General features: G+C 37.7%; 1 protein-coding gene across 1 annotated transcript; it reads left to right on the top strand.

Moving 5' to 3' along the window:
* The first annotated feature begins 3,690 nt into the window (after positions 1-3,690).
* Positions 3,691-16,822, top strand: slc35a5 (solute carrier family 35 member A5). Its single transcript, XM_033613069.2, has 10 exons — positions 3,691-3,787; positions 6,844-7,000; positions 7,148-7,246; positions 9,612-9,745; positions 10,036-10,103; positions 10,596-10,784; positions 12,158-12,358; positions 12,451-12,578; positions 13,700-13,968; positions 15,861-16,822. Exons 2-10 carry the CDS (start codon positions 6,874-6,876, stop codon positions 15,927-15,929), a joined length of 1,284 nt encoding a protein of 427 aa, XP_033468960.2. The 5' UTR covers positions 3,691-3,787; positions 6,844-6,873; the 3' UTR covers positions 15,930-16,822.
* Positions 16,823-19,149: the final 2,327 nt, after the last annotated feature.

The raw sequence follows: 19,149 nt of genomic DNA, 5'->3' as shown, positions 1-19,149 counted from the left end.
CCGAACTTGTACCAAGAACACAGCACATCTTCCCTGTTCTGGCCTCCTGTCAGTATCAGTGAATTCATCGTTTTATTTGTTTTTAAAGCACCATTTTCCCCTTTATTTTTGTATAGTGGATCAATATTACTGATGCATTAAGGGGTGTGTCCACTTTTGATTTTAAAATGAGTAAAAGCAAAGTTGTTTTGTCTGAGGGTTAGAAGTCATCAGTCTCTTGAACGTCCGACCACACACAGCACGTCATAGCTGTGAGTGCTCTGTGATCTGTGGTAATTGTGACCACACCCGTCTGTGATGTATGGCGCTATTGCCACACACAAACATTACTGCTGCACAGGATGTGGAGAAAACATGCTGTCTGGGGAGGTTACCCTTTAATGTAAGAAGAGTTGGGATGTCGGCTAGTGTGGAGCCAGTTTTAACTTTATACAGTAGAAGTACATCTGGACATGAAGTCGATCTGCAATGAAACTAGTCACTGTTAAAGGGAGACTTCAGATTTTTTTGAAGTTGGGTTGTATGAGGTACTTACCCATAGACAGTATATTATATGCAGTACGTTTGTCAGCACGCCCCCGGTTTGGAGAAGCAGGCTGGAGGTCAACACAGAAGCTAAGTAATCCACTGCTGTGGAGGGGAGTAGCAGCAAAATGTATTTTAGCCATCAGTGTCAGTTCAAGTGTGCGCTATATCGAGAGTATTTTCATTACTGTAGCTCTTTATCAGACAGCGTGTTCCAAAGATACAGTAATTTTAGCACACAGAACACAGGAGCTGCTGGTCTACTGGTGCTTTGATCAGTTAGTTAATTTGTGATTGTGATTTTAGTTAATCTGAACTAACTATTCTAAACACCAAAGTCACACAATAACACAAACAATATAATTGTTTGAGGCAGCAGTCGACCAGCAGCTCCTGTGTTAGGCAATGCTAAATGACTGTTTTTCTCAATGGAGTCTGGCTTTGAAGAGAGCGATATAACTGCTTTATTTTTTAGTTGGAAATCAGTGTCTGACATTAAGGTAAAGCAGTGAAAATATATCCTAAATAAAGTATACAGTTAACCTCATATTGATTTTTCTTTTTTTTTGTTAGGACTTTTTTAAGGTGGCTAAAATTAATTTTGTTGCTGACGCCTCCACAGCGGCACATTACTTAGCTTCCATGTGGACCTTCAGCCTGCCTCTCCAAACTGGGGACGTGCTGGCTGACATCTACTGTATGTAAAAGACAGTCTATGGTACCCCATACAACCCCACTTCAAAAAGTCTGTACTGTCCTTTCGAATGATTCCAATATGACAAAAAGGGCATGTGTAGCTCTGGTATTATTATTTTGGAGACGTGGCGAGAAACAGATTTTTCTTCCTGGGGAGTCAGCTGCACTGGGTAAAGGTCCAGATCTGGGTGTAGGTCTAATTACATTCCTAAGAGGCATTACAGTGCCTGCTGGCCACAGATCTTCTTATGAATTTTATTTACAATCAAAAAGGCTCATCATATGACATTTAAATACAGGTTACAGTATTAATATAACTGAGCTAAACTACAAAACATAAATAAATAATAATGAACAAAAATGAAATAAAAAACAAAATACATGTGGGCATTCAGGAATTAAGGTACACAGATATTCATACAGCTGTGGGGTCTGTCTAATTTCACAGCATTTCACACATTTTTTAAAGGAACAGTCTAATTTGCAGGAAAGATGGGGCTAATTTTATGGGAAAAAAAGACATTTGTAAATAAAATATATTCCCAAAATAATGAAATTATTAATCCTAAACTCTGCTTTGTCCTCCAGTTGGATACCAACCCTTATATTTTCATAATTTAGAGTCGTAAGATTAGAAAGAGGAGAAATGATGTTCTAAGGTGTCAATATCTGAGTTACACAAAGTACAAATATTTAAATCCAAATTAAACCTTTGGCGTCAGAAGTCACTAAATGTGTAAATCTCATTCAATATTTATTTATTTTATTATATATTTTATTGATTTTAATTTTCAGAATGCAAAAGGAAACAGAAAAACAAAACAGGACAACAAAAAGAAAAACAAACAAACAAACAAGCATGACAGCACCTGAATCACAAATCATAGCAAAATGGCAGCATCGACAATATACATCACAGGACAAGCACAGCACAAAAGGAAAATTTACTCCATTCCTGTGTTTTAAAAAAAAGAAGGGAATAACTATCAATCTGAATTCATTCTTAATCCACCCCTCTGTAGTAAGTCTGAAATTTCATATGGCAGATGCTCTAAAATTGGTTACCAGATTTAAAAAAAAAAGTATTGTTCTCCCCTAAGGTAGCAGAGAGGCTTTCCATTGGTAAGACCCTATAAATTTCTCTGTACCACTGCGTTACTGTTGGGGGTTTGTCTTTAATCCATTGGGACAAAATATATCGTCTAGCTAGTAACAGGAGTTTTGTTATAAGAGTGTACTGAGAGGGGTTAAGATCGAGACCTTCTAGAGAGAATCCCAACAGAAACAATGCAGGTTCCCTTTTAATGTCCATGCCCAAGATTGTACAAAGCTCTTTTTTAATATTTTTCCAAAAACGTGCAATAAAAGGGCATTTCCAACTCTTTCTTACATTTTTTACACATGGGAGATATATTGGAGTTGCATTTATTGAGAAACTGGGGTGTACGTTGTAGCCTGTGAAATATTCGGTATTGGCTCTCATTTAACCGATTACATAAGAATATTTTACTTGACAATGAAAATATCTTAGACCACTCTTCCTGGCTAGATTGGATTCCTTGGTCCTTCTCCCATGTACTAATAATTTTATCAATGTTATATTTGTCCAAGGACTGTAGCTTCTGCTAAAAAATGGAAATAAACTTTTTTGTAATATTTGGAATGAGAAGAAGGTCATCGAGAGTGCTCCTAACGTACTTATCGTCAGGAAACTTGCAGGCAGTGAATATAAAATGTCTGATCTGTAAATATAACATTCAATATTTTTAAGTGAGCTTCTTTAGCCTGAGGTGGAGTTGGGAAAAAAGAGAGTTATCTGGTTCTTATTTTGACTGTCAAATTACTGCTGTATCCTTGGAACATACTGTGTGTTCGCATCAAGGGTGATGGAAAACAAACTGAAGTGACAACACTCCTCACAAATGTATTATTGCATTTATTTTATCTAATTAACTACATCTATTCATAGCTACTGAAGGCTTGTGTGGAATAACTGTAGAATAAATCAGGATGCCTGTAACTAACTGAATCATTGCTTGTGGAAATGCCTGTAAGATTGTATTTTCCCACAAAAGTATTATATGTTAAAATCTAATAAATGAATAATACCAGATACCTCTGTCCATTCATTCCTTATAATAACAACAGGATTTTCTCTTAATTAATATACTTCTATTATCCCAAATAGGGACCATCTGTGAGGTAAAGTCATGCTTTTGTATCAGTTTCCAATGATGCATGACTTGCTGATGAAAAGCAGAGCTTAATAAGTAGTTTAGAAATTTAAAAGTCACAAGATTTTAGAAGGAAAATGAAACCAGAAACTTTTCACCTTTTCTAAAGAAACTTTTTAAATATTTTAATTTAACTGTACCATTAATTTGATCTGAGCTAACAGCATCTAAACCCTCCTCCTCCTCCTTCACACGTTCATTAACAGCTGAGTCACACGGATGTGCAGTGCGTTTGGGATGACGTCAGCGCGGCACCTGCTCCAGTGCGCCTGCGCGGATAAACCAGGAAGAGCAATGGTTCAGTTATGTTTTGGAAGACAGAGGAATAACAAGTAAGTCTCACAGAGCTTTGTCTCAGTTTCACACCATATCTGTGACGTCCTCAGATAATACGTGTAATAATGTTTAAATAAACGCTCGTGTTGTTTTATTGAAGGTGTTTGTTCGCAGAAACGAGACGGTTTGTGGTGACAGTGATGCTAAATTAGCTCCGAGCTCTCAGACTTTGCTCGTTAGGTTCAGTTGTTACAGTTAAATTCTGTGTGTGAGCAGATTAATTTACGTCCCTGACAAAAATGTGACTTTCATTCATCAATGTCTCGTTTGTTTTATCGTTTTATTCGTCCTGTAGTGTTTTAAATATCAGAAAATAGTCGATAATGTCCATTATGACGTCTTTAAATGTGTTTTGTTTTGTCTCACCAACAGTTCAAACCCCAGACATATTTAATTTACAAAAAAGCAGCAATATGTGACATTTGAGAAGCTGGGACTGACAATGAGTTTTTAAAGTTTAAATAGCCAGACCCTGCAGCTCACCATCCTGCTCAGATTGATTTAATTCAGTGAGTTACTGGAGGTTTGTGTTGCACAGTAAACAGTTTACTGACAACTGTAACTTAATCAAATGTGACTGGAGACCAAACCAAAGGGCTCTTGTGTATGTGGCCAGTTGTTGCTGCTATTTATAACCCTAACATGTCTCATTATCTAGCAGAAGGGAGTTCCTAAAACGCTAGAAGAAGTCGGACCAGGACAGAGCAGCATCATATCTGTCAGCCTCTTAAAATGATCATAAAATTGAATTAACACCTCTCTCTAAAACAGTTTAAGATAAAGCTGAAAAAATTCTTATATTATTTTCCAGATGATATTCAGAGTCCAATTGTTCAGAAAATTCAGTCTAGATCAGAATGATCCAGATTTTGAAATCCCTTATTTTGCTGTCCAGGATCAGCTGAGCCATTTTACTTTTGTGCTGATTTCTCAAAGCAACGTTGGATCAGGTCACCCTGATCCAGAAACCTACTTTTCAAGATTACCAACCACATACATATCATAGTGTACGCAGTCTGCCAATAAACACACTGCAGTTACTGTACCACTTATCATTGTAGGTTTCACAAATGAGAAAGAAATAGAGTTGTTAGAAACTGTAACTTTACGCCTTTCAGTCCAGTAGAATTTTAAAAAAGGATGTTGTCCCCATACATAAAATAACCCCCCAAATAGCTGTCAATATCAAACAAAAAGTAATTACTAGATAGCCTAAAGTCTACGTTATCTACTTTATCACAGTAACTGTTCAACAACTGAAGTGCAAGATATAATTAATGTGTATTTTTGGACCAATTTAAAAGTTTTATTACATTGTGTTCCTGAAATCCAGCCTGAATCCAGCCTCCTGCTGGGATCAGAATAATCCCTTTTTTGGATCAAAGGAATCCCAATCCTACTTAAAAGTTTTGAACAACAAAACCAAGACTGGATGATGTGAACTCAACCGATTTCAGAATCGTTTATTTGAACAACCTATTTTTAAGATTTTATCCTATTGATAGCTGAAATCTGATCAGATTACTTTTGAACAACTAAACCCAGTGGATTAGCAGCAAAATGTTCCTTATGTACAGAACAATGGTCCATTGATATGTGGTATTAACCCAAATCATTAACTTACAGTACTGTCTCACAGAGAAAAGCTACAGTGAAGAACCTTATGTGAAGTATAATCTAAACAAAAGACAAAGATCCCTGTGTGCACATTTACACTCAGGAACTTTATTAGCCTGAGGGGCTCACAGGTTCAGGAGGACAGAGCTTGTTCATTGTGTAAAAGAGGTTCATTTTTTGTTTTACTGTCCTGCTTACAAAGAGAGAGAAGTGACCTCAGCGTACGTTGACTTCTCTCAGTTGACCATGAAAAATATGACCTGTTTTAAAGGTGGAACTTTTTTGTTGCAGGGCCTGAAACAGAAGGCAGAGTGTTTTGTTAGAGGACGAGCAGTAAGATAGTGTGTACTTACTTTGGTCCAGAATGCAGCAGCTACAGTGCTAAGAACTGGATCACACCCCCCACTGCTGAAGTCCCTACACTGGCTACCTGTGTCTTTTAAGATTGATTTTAAAGTTCTTTTCCTTTTATTTAAAGCTTTCAATGACCTTTCTCCTTCATACATCAGTGATTTTCTTTCATTTTATGTTCCCGCCAGATCACTGAGGTCCTCCACTGCTTTACTTTGACATGTTCCTCATGTGTGACCTATAAAAGTACCAGTGAGAGTGCTTTCTGTTGTTTATGCCCCTCTTAACTCAACCTACCTTGTTAATCTGGCTTTTTATTTGGAGATACATTAGTCTTAACTTTCATTGTAATCATTGTTTTTCCTGTATTTTATCCCTGCCGTTTATTTTTACTCTGTTTATTTATTTTCTTTATATTCGATAGACGTTTAATTATAATTTTTTTGTTTGTTTGATAGTTGTTGTTGTTCTTTTTAAATTATTCTATTGTCTGGAAAAAAAGATGATAAAAACGTATGATAAAAGATAAAGTAAAACTACAGGCTAATACAAGAGAAAAACAACTATCAGTTAAAAATACATTTCAGGAGAAAGCAATGGTAAAAAGATCTGACTTGAGATTATGTTTGAAAGTTTCAACAGATGTAGAGCTTCTAAGACCTTCAGACAGACTGTTGCAGAGTTTCGGGGTGTAATTAACAAAGGCTGCATCTCCATGTCTTCTAGTTCTGACCTCTGAAATGATCTAAAGGTTTGAGTCAGAGGATCTCAGGGACCTAGAAGGCATATACCAGTATGTCTTGACCATGTCAGACAGATCCATTTAGTGATTTGAAAACCAATAAAGAATTAAAAAAATTCTACACAGCTCATACAGCAGAGACCAGGTGATTTTTAGCCACAGGAACTTTGAGCTGTTGACAGTGACCATGTTGATCTCAGTAGTGTTGGACAGAGACACACCAGTCCTTCCAATTCTTTAGTGATGCCGATTCTGCAACTGAAACTTTGAGTACCAAACATACTGGGCAGCAGTCTGATACTACCACTGTGTGTGTGTGTGTTTGTGTTTGCATTACAACAGGTCTGACTGCTCTGAGCTCCAGTCCCGATCATGATGGGCTGCCACTGCTGCAGCAGGCTGTGCTCCCGCTCATCGGCCTACACTCTGGCCCTCGGCCTGGGTTTTGTAACTTTGGGGACCAGTCGCATCGTGCTCCTCAAATTCTCCGCCAATGCTGGTGACTCACTGGATGCTATTTTTTATTTCCCACAGAGTTAACATGATGTGTCAATTTTGTATTCAAGTCAGCACACATTTAGATAAACATGCTATAAGATGTTTTTTCCACTGATGCGTTGTGTCTCCATTTGTGGTCAATCTGCAGAGAACAAGTATGACTTCCTCCCTGCATCCGTCAATCTACTCGCTGAGGCGCTCAAACTGCTCTTCTGCCTGGCTATGTCAGTCAGAGTAATCGTCCGAGGTAAACGTTGAATTTGTCTCAGTGTGTTTGCGTACGTGATGTTAAAGGTACATTATCCAGGAATTGTTGGTTCAACCAGTTTGAACATTTAAATTTGGCCCTTCCTGCCTGCACTGCTTATTCATACACAGCAAGCTACTGTACTGTCATAGGAACGCTACATTAGTTGTAATGGAAGAGCTGACACTTTAGCAAGCTAAGTAAGCTAAGTGCCAGCACCAACCTGTCCAACAGAACACGGGCCAACTCCACGCTGCTCTTCATCCCCATCCTCTCCTTCAGTGCTCCGCTTGTTGCTTCGCCTCACTGTATTTGTGGGTTTTTTGGCACCTTGTTGGTGACTTTCGTCGTTTCCTCTCGGATGCATGCTGCTGTTTGCGTTACCTGATAGCTACCTGCATTCCTAAAGTCCCGACCTCTCCTGCAAGTTCTTACTGGCTGCAAACTAGGGATACAAATTATCGATTAATTCATTAATCGATAGTTGTTTCATTTTATCGATGGATTAATTGATAAGCGGCGATTTTCCTGAGAAGCTGAATTTCCGTCTGAATCAGTTGGTTCTGTCTGTGCATAACATAAAAATCTATATCTTCCTTGATATACAGAAAAAATGCAAATCATATTCCTTAATCAAAGATTTATTTTGGGATATATTTGGGATACACTTGAGGGCAGGCAATAGCATTTTGGTAGCATATCAAAGATATTCTGAACAGTAAATATCAAAATATTGGGGGACTGCAGCGGTCGCAAGTTCGACTCCAGCTTGCAACCCTTTGCTGCATGTCGTCCCCCCACTCTTTCTCTCTCCCCACTTCACACTCTTCAATCTATTCTGTCCATTAAAGGTGAAAAAGCCCAAAAAAATTATCTTTAAAATATCAAAATATTACGCAGGCTACTTGTAACCATATTCCATATTCGCTGAGTAATGCCCTCTGCTTTCCCAGCGTCACATACGGTCTGTCCCAACGCTGTGGTGATTGTAGGCTGTGAAGCGGATCCACTCGCTCCATGTAGCACGACTGAATGTGTCGTATTCAGGTGGTAATTCAACAAAGTTGTGGAGTTGTTGTACTTTAAAATACTACCACATATTGTGCATTTGGCGTCTTTGTCGTCATTAACCAACTTAAAATGGCTCCACACTGCACTCCGTCTTGTCCGCTTCATCATGCAGCTTCGTGTTTATGTTCTCGTCAGAGCCCTGCTTCTCGTGTGTTCTCGCGTGTGCGTCAAGTAGGTCTGGCGTCAAGAGCGCCCTCACGGGGACTGGCGGGGAATTACATAATTTGTTGCAATTAATTTATTTTAATCGAGTAATTTCTTATCGACAATTAATCGATAATCGATTAACTGATAATCAATTAATTGTTTGCATCCCTAGTGCAAACTTAAAAATGTCCTGACCGCAGCAAAATAAAAAACAAAACAAAAAAAAACAGGCAGAGGACAGGGTCTCTACAGATAAATATACTGCCACACACTTCCTGTGGGTCATGAGTGATGATGAGAGGGATTACTTTAGTGTAAGTCTATACATTGACTAAGTTTACATGCACAAAATATTCCAGTTTTTGCTCTTATTCCAAAAAGACAGTATTCCAACTGAGTTGTTTACATGCCTAATAAATAAAACCCTATTCCACTAATATTCCCAGTTATGTGCAACGGTAAATACTCAGATTAACGTCCTCTAACATGATGTTTATTATGTAAAAATGGAGGAATTGGAACAGCTGGAGCTGCCTGTGCCATTTTGCTCAAAGGTTTCTTCCGGTGGTAGACTTGTTTGACCATGCAAACACATCTTGCCTCTTTCGTCCACCTTATTGAAAAGGACGGTGTAGCCATATTTGTACATATTCAAAATCGTGTTGATATGCAAGTCTTTCACAGCGTTTATAGGAGGTGTGTTTCTCCCTCCGATCAGAAATGTGGGCTTTTCTTTTGGCATGCGTCTCTGCCTCAGCCTTACAGAATGTTGGAGAGTTGGTTTGTGTGTCACTGCATCAATAAGTGCCCACACAGCCGACCATAAACAGGCCGTGTGGCGCAAATTGGCGTAAAAACCTGAATTGAGACACATATTCTGATTGCATTGTATATGTTGTCAGAAGAATGCCCCTAAAACCAGAATAATATTGGCATAACCCACATGTCTTAATCGGAAAATGCTACATTTGGAAAAAGACATAATACACAAAATCTAAGCGAAATAAGCTGTTTATGTGACCCGTATCAAATTCAGAATATTGTCGTATTGGAACAGAAGTGGAATTTGTAATCGGTATTTTTAGTATAATCCTGCACAGTGTATCTTTAAGGTGTGTTTATCTGATCTTTTTGTCTGTTTCCTCAGAGGGACGATCGTGCAGAGAGCTGGGGTGCTCCTCCAGCTCCTCCTTCCTCACCTCCCTGAAGTGGGCTGTGCCTGCTTTCCTCTACTTCCTCGACAACCTCATCATCTTCTATGTGATGACTTACCTGCAGCCTGTTAGTAAAGACTTCAATATTTTGTTATAGGACCATTTATATTAATTGAATTTTGTGTGTGAAAGCTTTACATTTGGAAAATGTAAATGCATTCCAGTTATCCAACCCCTATTAACATGCAAACCACACCTGAAAACCTCTTTTACCTCCAGTGGAAATTCTCTAAATGCAGATTTAAACTTCTCATTCCAGCTTTTACAAAACGTCCTGCGCTGAGTCTTTGTGTTTGATGTAGTTATTCTGTTCCGCTGTTTTATCTCTGAACCAGCTGTTCTTCCTCTTGTCCCCAGGCCATGGCAGTGTTGTTCTCCAACTTCGTCATCCTGACCACAGCTGTGCTCTTCAGAATTGTTCTGAAGTAAGTGTCAACAAGCCTGTAATGTTTTGTCCTTCAGCAGGACGCTGTGTCTGTTATTGTGAGTTTGACTGTAGCTGAGAGGTGCTGAGTGTGCATCTGTTGACACTTTATCTCATTTCCTGGTGTTATGCTGCTGCTTTCCCATCCCATGTTTCTTTTTTGTGACTCGTCTAGAAGAGATGTCTTCAAGTTTAACCAAATATTTTAACTTTTTGTTTCTAAAAATGTGCTTTAAGTGGCTTTAAAGTGAGCTTTATAATCTGTTGGACAATATTACTGAATGTACTGTACTTGTTCCACTGCAATAGTAACACTTAAGCTGAGTGAAATACTCAAAGTTGCCTTTTTTACTGGTGCACCATCTCATCAAGTTCAACATCTTGTGCATCCCTTCATACACAACCTTTTAATTCTGTATATTTAAAACTTTAAACACAGCTCATGTTAACCACAGAAGAAACTAACATTTTCACTTCTCACCTTCTCCTGTAGGAGGCGCCTGTCCTGGGTTCAGTGGGCAGCGTTATTCATCCTCTTCCTGTCCATTGTTTCCTTGACGACGGGATCAGGGAGCAGCCAAAACTCTGTGGCTGTTCCAGGTCTCCACTCAAACCCCCTCTCCACCCCCTCCAACTCCTGCCTCCTCTACACACAGCTGCTGGAACAGATGAGGAACAGCAGGTAACATGATGAACGGCAGATGGATGAAAAGAGTGCTCTCATATAATGTTGTCAGACTCATGATGGACAGTTTAAAAAGAAAGATCCAGAGTGTCTGCAGGTCCTTAAAAAGTCTCCAAATCCTTAAATTTAATTTATAAATTTTGAGCCTCAGAAGTCGTTAAATGGTCTTAAATCTGAATTTGCGAGGTCTGAATTGCCAAAAACATTTGATCTTTTTTAACTTGTCTATATTTTAATTTCTTTTTGTGAAAGTCCACACGCCTGATGAATCAAATCTTTAAACCCACCAAAAAATCTTATCTTTTGTACCTGCTAATAACCTGCCTCTGCACAGGGACCACTACTTACATTTATACTTACCTGTCATGCTTGAATAAGAAACAGATGATTTGTCAAAAAATCAATTTTAAATCAGGTTAAAATTATCCTGAAAAGGTCTTAAAAGCGTGAACTGTGACTAATACCTGTAGATGTCCTGAGGATCAGAATTGATGCAGAGCTACCAGAGATATCAACTTTTTTAATTCCATGTGTTCTTCTTTCTTGTCAAGACCTGAGGCCAGATGCAAAAAACTGTAGTTTCACAACATTCTTTGTGTACGCACATAAGGATTTCGTCAGATTTATAAAGGCACACGCACGCTTGATTCTGTTTTCTAAATCTCAGTCATTGTGGGCGGAGGGTGAACATGCTTGAGCCTCATTTTTACCACCAGGGTTGCCATAAATGGCCTTCAGACATCTGTTTGCATATTGATAGTTGTTCCTGCTCCACCCATTAGACCCGTTAATGAGAAGTACAGCAAAGTAAGTACAATTTAAGCAACAATATTATGTTGCATGGTGAGTCTCTTCAAGCAGCTGCAAGGCTGAGGCTGTTTATAATGTCTGTACCATTAATTCATCACATGGTTCTGCAAACATCGTTGAGATAAAATCTCAACCATCACTGACTCTACAAAGTGCCTCTCAGTTTAGGATCAAATTAAAGATGATTCACACGTGAATGATGCTCAAGTGTAAATAAAAAATGATGAAATTCATCTCTCAGAAGTACCTTAAAATTAAATTTATGACTGCGCTTCTGAATGAGACTTTACAGAATGCTGTGCTGACTGCAAAGTAATGAAAGAAACATGACACTGGCAAACAACCTGAAAACAATGTTACTGTTTCCTAATTTATTTTTAATCTCCTCTTCATCACATCACCCTCTGCTATCTCAGCTAAAACTGTGTGTACGCTGCTCTGACGCCCCCCTGAGGTGCACACATTCTTCCTTTATAAATACCAGTTTCACCAGGTTCACAGCCTGGTTTATTCTTCGGTTATGTTCTGTTATCCTTGTTCCTATATTTCTCCCTCTTCAGTGCCACTGAGTCGTGGGTGTCGTCCCTGCCCGGCCAGGCCTGGAGAGACAGGGTGGTGCAGAAGCTTCGGTCTCTGGGTGTGGGTCACATCCTGCTCCTCCTCCAGTGCTTCATCTCCGCCATGGCCAACATCTACAATGAGAAGATCCTCAAAGAAGGAGACCAGCTGACTGAGAGCATCTTCATCCAGAACAGTAAACTGTGAGAAGTGACTCAGTGAAGAACATAATAAAGCAGAGGATGTGTGGCTGAAGTCAGTTCTAATCTGAATAATGTGCTTCATGGTTTTGTAGGTACGCGTTTGGTGTGGTGTTTAATGGTCTGACCCTCGGGCTGGGCAGTGAAGCTCGAGGCCTCACCGTGCACTGTGGCCTCCTCCATGGACATAACGTGTACTCCCTGTTACTGGTGCTCGTCACTGGTGAGTTAACAGTTCTATCAGTAACAAGTTGGTGCCCCTGTGGTTACATTTAGGCGTGTAACTCAGTGAGTATTAGAGGTGCTGGTAGGTGGATTTTTATTTTACCTTTGGACAGAAACAGTCGTCAGTCTCTATGCTAAATTAACCAGCTTCTGCCTGTAGCTTCGTATGTAACACACATATTTGATGCTGTATCCATTGCAAGTAAGAAGTTAGTAATTCTGACTCAGTAGTTTGACTTCTGATCTAAATGCACCCAATGCATCTGCTCATGAAAACATGGATTCCTGCAACAAATTGATGTTTGTCAAGTTATGAATCATAAGCATCTTCAGACGACCTAAATCAATGACTTCAGAGCCATTAGCGAAGAGAAACAGCATACAAAAAAGGGCCAACTGTCTCGCTCATCGTTGCTCATTAAAATAATGAACAGCAGTGCAAAGTCGGGTGCCGAGCATACTAGTGTGAACCATCACAGCCAATTGCATCAAATTGTTTTGTGGATTCATTTGGTGTGGACGGAAACAGAGGTACACATGTTCACGAAGACCTCTGTCAAGCACAAATCAACTGAATGGAAATGGCAGCTATGACACTGGACACTGCTGAAACACAACGCAAATCATTGATGAAAACGTGATTCTGCTCAAAATCATGTTTTCATATTTTGGAGCAAATGAACTGAAAACCTACAGTTGCTTCTCATTACTGTTGTGACTTAAGCACACTAGGGCTCTGATTGGGCCCAAAAAATCAGCCCGACCCACATGAACCTGCACAGTTTCTGTTCCAGTGTCTGATTAAAAAAAACTGAATTTCTGCTGTAAAAGAAATCTATATTATATATTTCTTAATATTAAAACATTGAGTACAAGCTAAGGGCTGACGTGTGTTCTCGCACCACTTCTCATTCTTCTCTTCCTTCTCTTCTCTTCCACTATATTGCTCCGTTGTTCACTTTCCCTCTCTCCCATAGTCCCTCCCTCTTTCTCTGCCTTCTCCTCTAGATTCAGTCTATTAAAACTCCAATTTACGCATAAAAATTGCCATTAGAGAATTGTCAAAACAAACAAAACATAAAAAACTGTTTGTAATTAGTTGCACTGTCTTCTCCTCAGCTGCCCTGGGTCTATCTGTGGCCTTCATCTTGAAATTCAGAGACAACATGTTCCACGTGCTGACGGGCCAGATCACCACCGTGGTGGTAACTGCCCTCTCCCTCTTCCTCTTTGACTTCCGCCCCTCGCTGGACTTCTTCCTCCAGGCTCCCACAGTCCTGCTGGCCATCTTTATCTACAACGCCAGCCGGCCCAAGGACCTGGAGTACAGCCTGCAGCAGGAAAAGCTGCGGGTCATCAACGGAGAGGTGTTCGAGAGGTCCAGAGGGGTAGGGAGTAAAACACAAATCTTCCCTTGTCACGCACACAAGCTTTTCTCACAGCTGTGTCACTCACCTAACGTGCATTTAAGCCCCTTCCTCTCCTCCCACACACATACCGAGCTCTCTGTAGGACGCTTGGCTCTCAGCGCTCTATAATGTGATTTCTTCAGCTCAGGAGGAAACCTGATTCCCTGCTATGAAAACAGCATTCAGACTCATGCCGCTGCATTACCTCATGTAATTTCATTAGGTCAGTGTAGTTTATTGGATTTTGAAAGAGGAAACTATTAAACAGGACAGATCTCTGTGGCGTCCTTATGAGGACACTGTGCTAGAGTAAGCAGGACCTGGAGCGTGAGTGGTGTCCAGCTTGGAAGGTTAAGGTCTTCTCAAACAAGAAGATTGATCCGCAGAGTAAATTATTATTTTCAATGAGAGGTAAGGAGGCAGGTAGGGAGGGGCACAAGCCGACAGGTGGAGCAACAAGGAGATGCAATCCCCTAAGACTGCCTCGGTTGTGCTCGTCCTACTCACACACCCTCCTGCTGCCAGAGTTCAATTGTCTTTAACTTTTACTGCACACTGCAGTGCAAATTAATGGATGAGAACCCTCATCTTTGCAGATTTTGAGTTCCTTGAAATAAAGAACTGTTTTCCAAACAGCTATCAGGACATAAACAGAAGGGCTTGTGAGTGGCAGAGCATCGGCGCAAAACTGAATGGATCAGCCTTTAGTGTTTAGTGAAGATACTGAGATGTTCAAGGGATCGTTCAGACTTTTTAAAGTGGGCTTGTATGAGGTACTTCTCCATAGTCAGTGTAATACAAACAGTGGATGTCAGTTGGCATGCCCCCAGTTTGGAGAAGCAGGCTGGAGTGCTGTCACTGAGGCTGAGCAATGCACTACTGTGGAGGGGTCAGCAACAAAATGTATTTTAGCTGCCTAAAACAAATCCCACCTAATAGTCTATAACAGTTTAAGTATACAATATGTTGAGAGTATTTTCACTGCTTTACCTTCCTGTCAGACGGCCCATTCCAACAGGGAAGCAGTTAACAGCTTCAGTTCCCTATCTGTGCTCTCATCGAAGCCAACAGACTCCATTGACAATGGTATCCTGAACACAGGAGCTGCTGGTCTACCGCTGCCTCAGTCAGTTAGTTTGTCTGTGTTATTGTGTGACTTTGGCATTTTTTTCTGTTAGTTCAGATTCACCAAAATCACACAATAGCACACAAAAAATAATCTTCGAAGCAGAGGTAGACCAGAAGTTCCTGTGTTTAGATATGTTAAATTAGCATTTTTTTGAAATATGATGGAAAAAATATCATAAAAGGCCATGCCATAAAAACATATGAAAAATCATAGTATAGTATATAAATAAATGAAATGGTCATTGTTAAGTGTGTGAAAAATATCATAAAAAAGTCATAGTATAGTATGTTATCAAATATATCATAAAAAAGTCATAGTATAGTATGTTATCAAATATATCATAAAAAGTCATAGTATAGTAAGTAAAAAAATTCAGCCATATGCATAGTATAGCATGTGAAACAATCATAATATAGTGGGTGAAAAAATATTTTTAAAAAAAGCAATGTGAAACAAAATCAAAAAGGTCAATGTACAGCATGTCAAAAAATATATAAAAATAAAAAGTCATGTTGTAGCAAGTAAAAAAAAAAAAAAAAAAAACAACACAAAAAATTCAAACTATAGTTTGCCATAAAAAATATCATGAAAAGGTCAGTTTGCAGGAAAAAAAAACTTATAGAAAGTCATGGTTTAGTGAAACAGTACATTTGGCTGCTGCAGATACCTTTTATGCTGCAGGTTTGTCCACAGGATTCTTCAGCAGCACTCTGATCTGCTCTGCATATGTTTTCTGTCGCAGGACGGCGAGGAGCTGGAGCTGCTGACGAAGCCCAACACAGACAGTGAATCTGAGGAGGAGTCCTTGTAGTACTGACTTATGATGGAAGATTTTCACTGCTGCTGATATTAAGAAGCGATGTAGTCATGGACGCAGCGTGGTCACAGATTCTGTCTCAGCTCATTTATTGAAATGACTGTCAGCGGGTGAACAGTGACTGACAGTGCTGCTGGACCGTGGGATGAACTCTGTCAGACACTTGTGATAATAACTAAGGCTGTTGTGTATATATAGAAATGTGCCTGTCAGTATGAGTGCTGTTATTTACATAGTGAAAGAAGCACCAGTTAAACCATCAGTGTATGTACTGCTGGGAAATACTCTAAGTATCAGTGTATTTGCCACTTTGGATCATTAAGGATTCTTGTTCGGGATATTTTGTCTCCTCTGATGATTCCTCTTGTTTGTGCAGCTATTTGACTTGTTCCAGATGATTGATGGGTTTAATGACCAGAGTTTTATAATTGTAAATGCAATGATTGTAATGATTGGCTTTATACTGTTTTTAATGTCATTGGCAGCGTGCAAGAGAAGAGTTCATTCAATCTATAGTCAGTATTTAAACAATGTTGAAACTTAAGCACCAAATTCCAGCACAAAGTCACAAACTGCAGCATCACAAAACATTACCAGAAATGTACACGCACACCAGGACTGTTTCCATGACAGTGTATGGAGCTTTCTATTTTTCTGCTCAATCAGTGTATTTTCTTAAAACATGAACCAGAACCATGAGCATTGACAGAATTTAGCAGTTAGAATGCCTGGATTTCTGAAAGCACAACAAAGTGGCTCCTGGTTCTTATTTGGCCTTGAACATTTCTTTTTTTTTTTTTTTTTGGTGGAGGATTGATGTAGTACAACTGTGATATATAATTCTTGTGCCATAAAGTTTGAACATATGCCAGTTGTTCTGAAATAAACTGCAAGTGAAGTGGTTTAACTTTGTCAGAATAAAAGTAACAATCAGAAGAGAAAAATTGGCATGCGGCAACAGCAGTATAGGAAGTGGAAAAATGAAAAAACAAAAGGAAGAAGAAGAAGCAAAAGGTAAGATAAGGTATGGTTAAAAACATGACAAAAAAACGAATACTGGAGAATTGAGAAAGATCAAAGATGTTTAAAAGCCATTTTTATTGTGTTTAATTCTGACTATTTCACACATTTTTAAATCATATAGGGTTGTTTTCATTGTCAAATGGCAAATAAATTACGGTCAACTGAAATGTTTTCATTCATCATCAAGCCACTAGGAGGGGATGTAGCTTAAAAGATTATTTCAATGTAGTATGCCATCAATATCAAACAAAAAAAGTCATAGTATAGTATGTGATCAAAAATATAAAGAAGTCATAATATAGGGTGTTGTTATAAATATCATAAAAAAGTCATAGTATAGTGTGTCGTTCAAATTATCAAAAAAAAGTCATAGTATAGCATGTCGTCCAAAATATTATAAAAAAGTCATAGTATGTCATCCAAATTATCATAAAAAAGTCATAGTATAGTATGTCGTTCAAATTATCATAAAAAAGTCATAGTATAGTATGTCGTTCAAATTATCATAAAAAGTCATAGTATAGTATGTCGTCCAAATTATCATAAAAAAGTCATAGTATAGTATGTCGTCCAAATTATCATAAAAAAGTCATAGTATAGTATGTCGTTCAAATTATCATAAAAAAGTCATAGTATAGTATGTCGTTCAAATTATCATAAAAAAGTCATAGTATAGCATGTCGTCCAAAATATTATAAAAAAGTCATAGTATGTCATTCAAATTATCATAAAAAAGTCATAGTATAGTATGTCGTTCAAATTATCATAAAAAAGTCATAGTATAGTATGTCGTCCAAAATATTATTAAAAAGTCATAGTATAGTATATCGTTCAAATTATCATAAAAAAGTCATAGTATAGTATGTCGTCCAAAATATAAAAAAGTCATAGTATAGTATGTCATCCAAATTATCATAAAAAAGTCATAGTATAGTATGTCGTTCAAATTATCATAAAAAAGTCATAGTATAGTATGTCGTTCAAATTATCATAAAAAAGTCATAGTATAGTATGTCGTTCAAATTATCATAAAAAAGTCATAGTATAGTATGTGGTCCAAAATATTATAAAAAAGTCATAGTATAGTATGTGGTCCAAAATATTATCAAAAAGTCATAGTATAGTATGTTGTTCAAAATATCATAAAAAAGTCATAGTATAGTATGTCGTTCAAATTATCATAAAAAAGTCATAGTATAGTATGTTGTCCAAAATATTATCAAAAAGTCATAGTATAGTATGTCGTCCAAATTATCATAAAAAAGTCATAGTATAGTATGTCGTTCAAATTATCATAAAAAAGTCATAGTATAGTATGTGGTCCAAAATATTAAAGAAAAGTCATAGTATAGTATGTCGTTCAAAATATCATAAAAAGTCATAGTATAGTATGTCGTCCGAAATATTATTAAAAAGTCATAGTATAGTATGTCGTTCAAATTATCATAAAAAAGTCATAGTATAGTATGTGGTCCAAAATATTATAAAAAAGTCATAGTATAGTATGTCGTTCAAATTATCATAAAAAGTCATAGTATAGTATGTCGTCCAAAATATTATTAAAAAGTCATAGTATAGTATGTCGTTCAAATTATCATAAAAAAGTCATAGTATAGTATGTCATTCAAATTATCATAAAAAAGTCATAGTATAGTATGTGGTCCAAAATATTATAAAAAAGTCATACTATAGTATGTGGTCCAAAATATTAAAGAAAAGTCATAGTATGTCATTCAAAATATCATAAAAAAGTCATAGTATAGTATGTCGTTATAAATAATCATAAAAAAGTCATAGTATAGTATGTCGTTGAAAACATCATAAAAAAGTCATAGTATAGTATGTCGTTATAAATTATCATAAAAAAGTCATAGTATAGTATGTCGTTGAAAACATCATAAAAAAGTCATAGAATAGTATGTCGTTGAAAACATCATAAAAAAGTCATAGTATAGTATGTCATTCAAATTATCATAAAAAAGTCATAGTATAGTATGTGGTCCAAAATATTATAAAAAAGTCATAGTATAGTATGTGGTCCAAAATATTAAAGAAAAGTCATAGTATGTCATTCAAAATATCATAAAAAAGTCATAGTATAGTATGTCGTTATAAATAATCATAAAAAAGTCATAGTATAGTATGTCGTTGAAAACATCATAAAAAAGTCATAGTATAGAATGTCGTCCAA

The sequence above is a fragment of the Epinephelus lanceolatus genome, chromosome 14 (assembly GCF_041903045.1).
Source record: "Epinephelus lanceolatus isolate andai-2023 chromosome 14, ASM4190304v1, whole genome shotgun sequence".
Taxonomy (NCBI): Eukaryota; Metazoa; Chordata; class Actinopteri; order Perciformes; family Serranidae; genus Epinephelus; species Epinephelus lanceolatus.
This window is presented reverse-complemented; position numbering and strand designations above follow the sequence as displayed.

What these genes read in the sequence shown, in the direction of transcription:
- slc35a5 (XM_033613069.2), top strand. Translation starts at nt 6,874, where the DNA reads ATGATGGGCTGCCACTGCTGCAGCAGGCTGTGCTCCCGCTCATCGGCC. An exon ending in CAAATTCTCCGCCAATGCTG is followed by an intron (nt 7,001 to 7,147) that starts GTGACTCACTGG and finishes GTCAATCTGCAG; the next exon opens with AGAACAAGTATGACTTCCTC. An exon ending in TGTTCGAGAGGTCCAGAGGG is followed by an intron (nt 13,969 to 15,860) that starts GTAGGGAGTAAA and finishes TTTCTGTCGCAG; the next exon opens with GACGGCGAGGAGCTGGAGCT.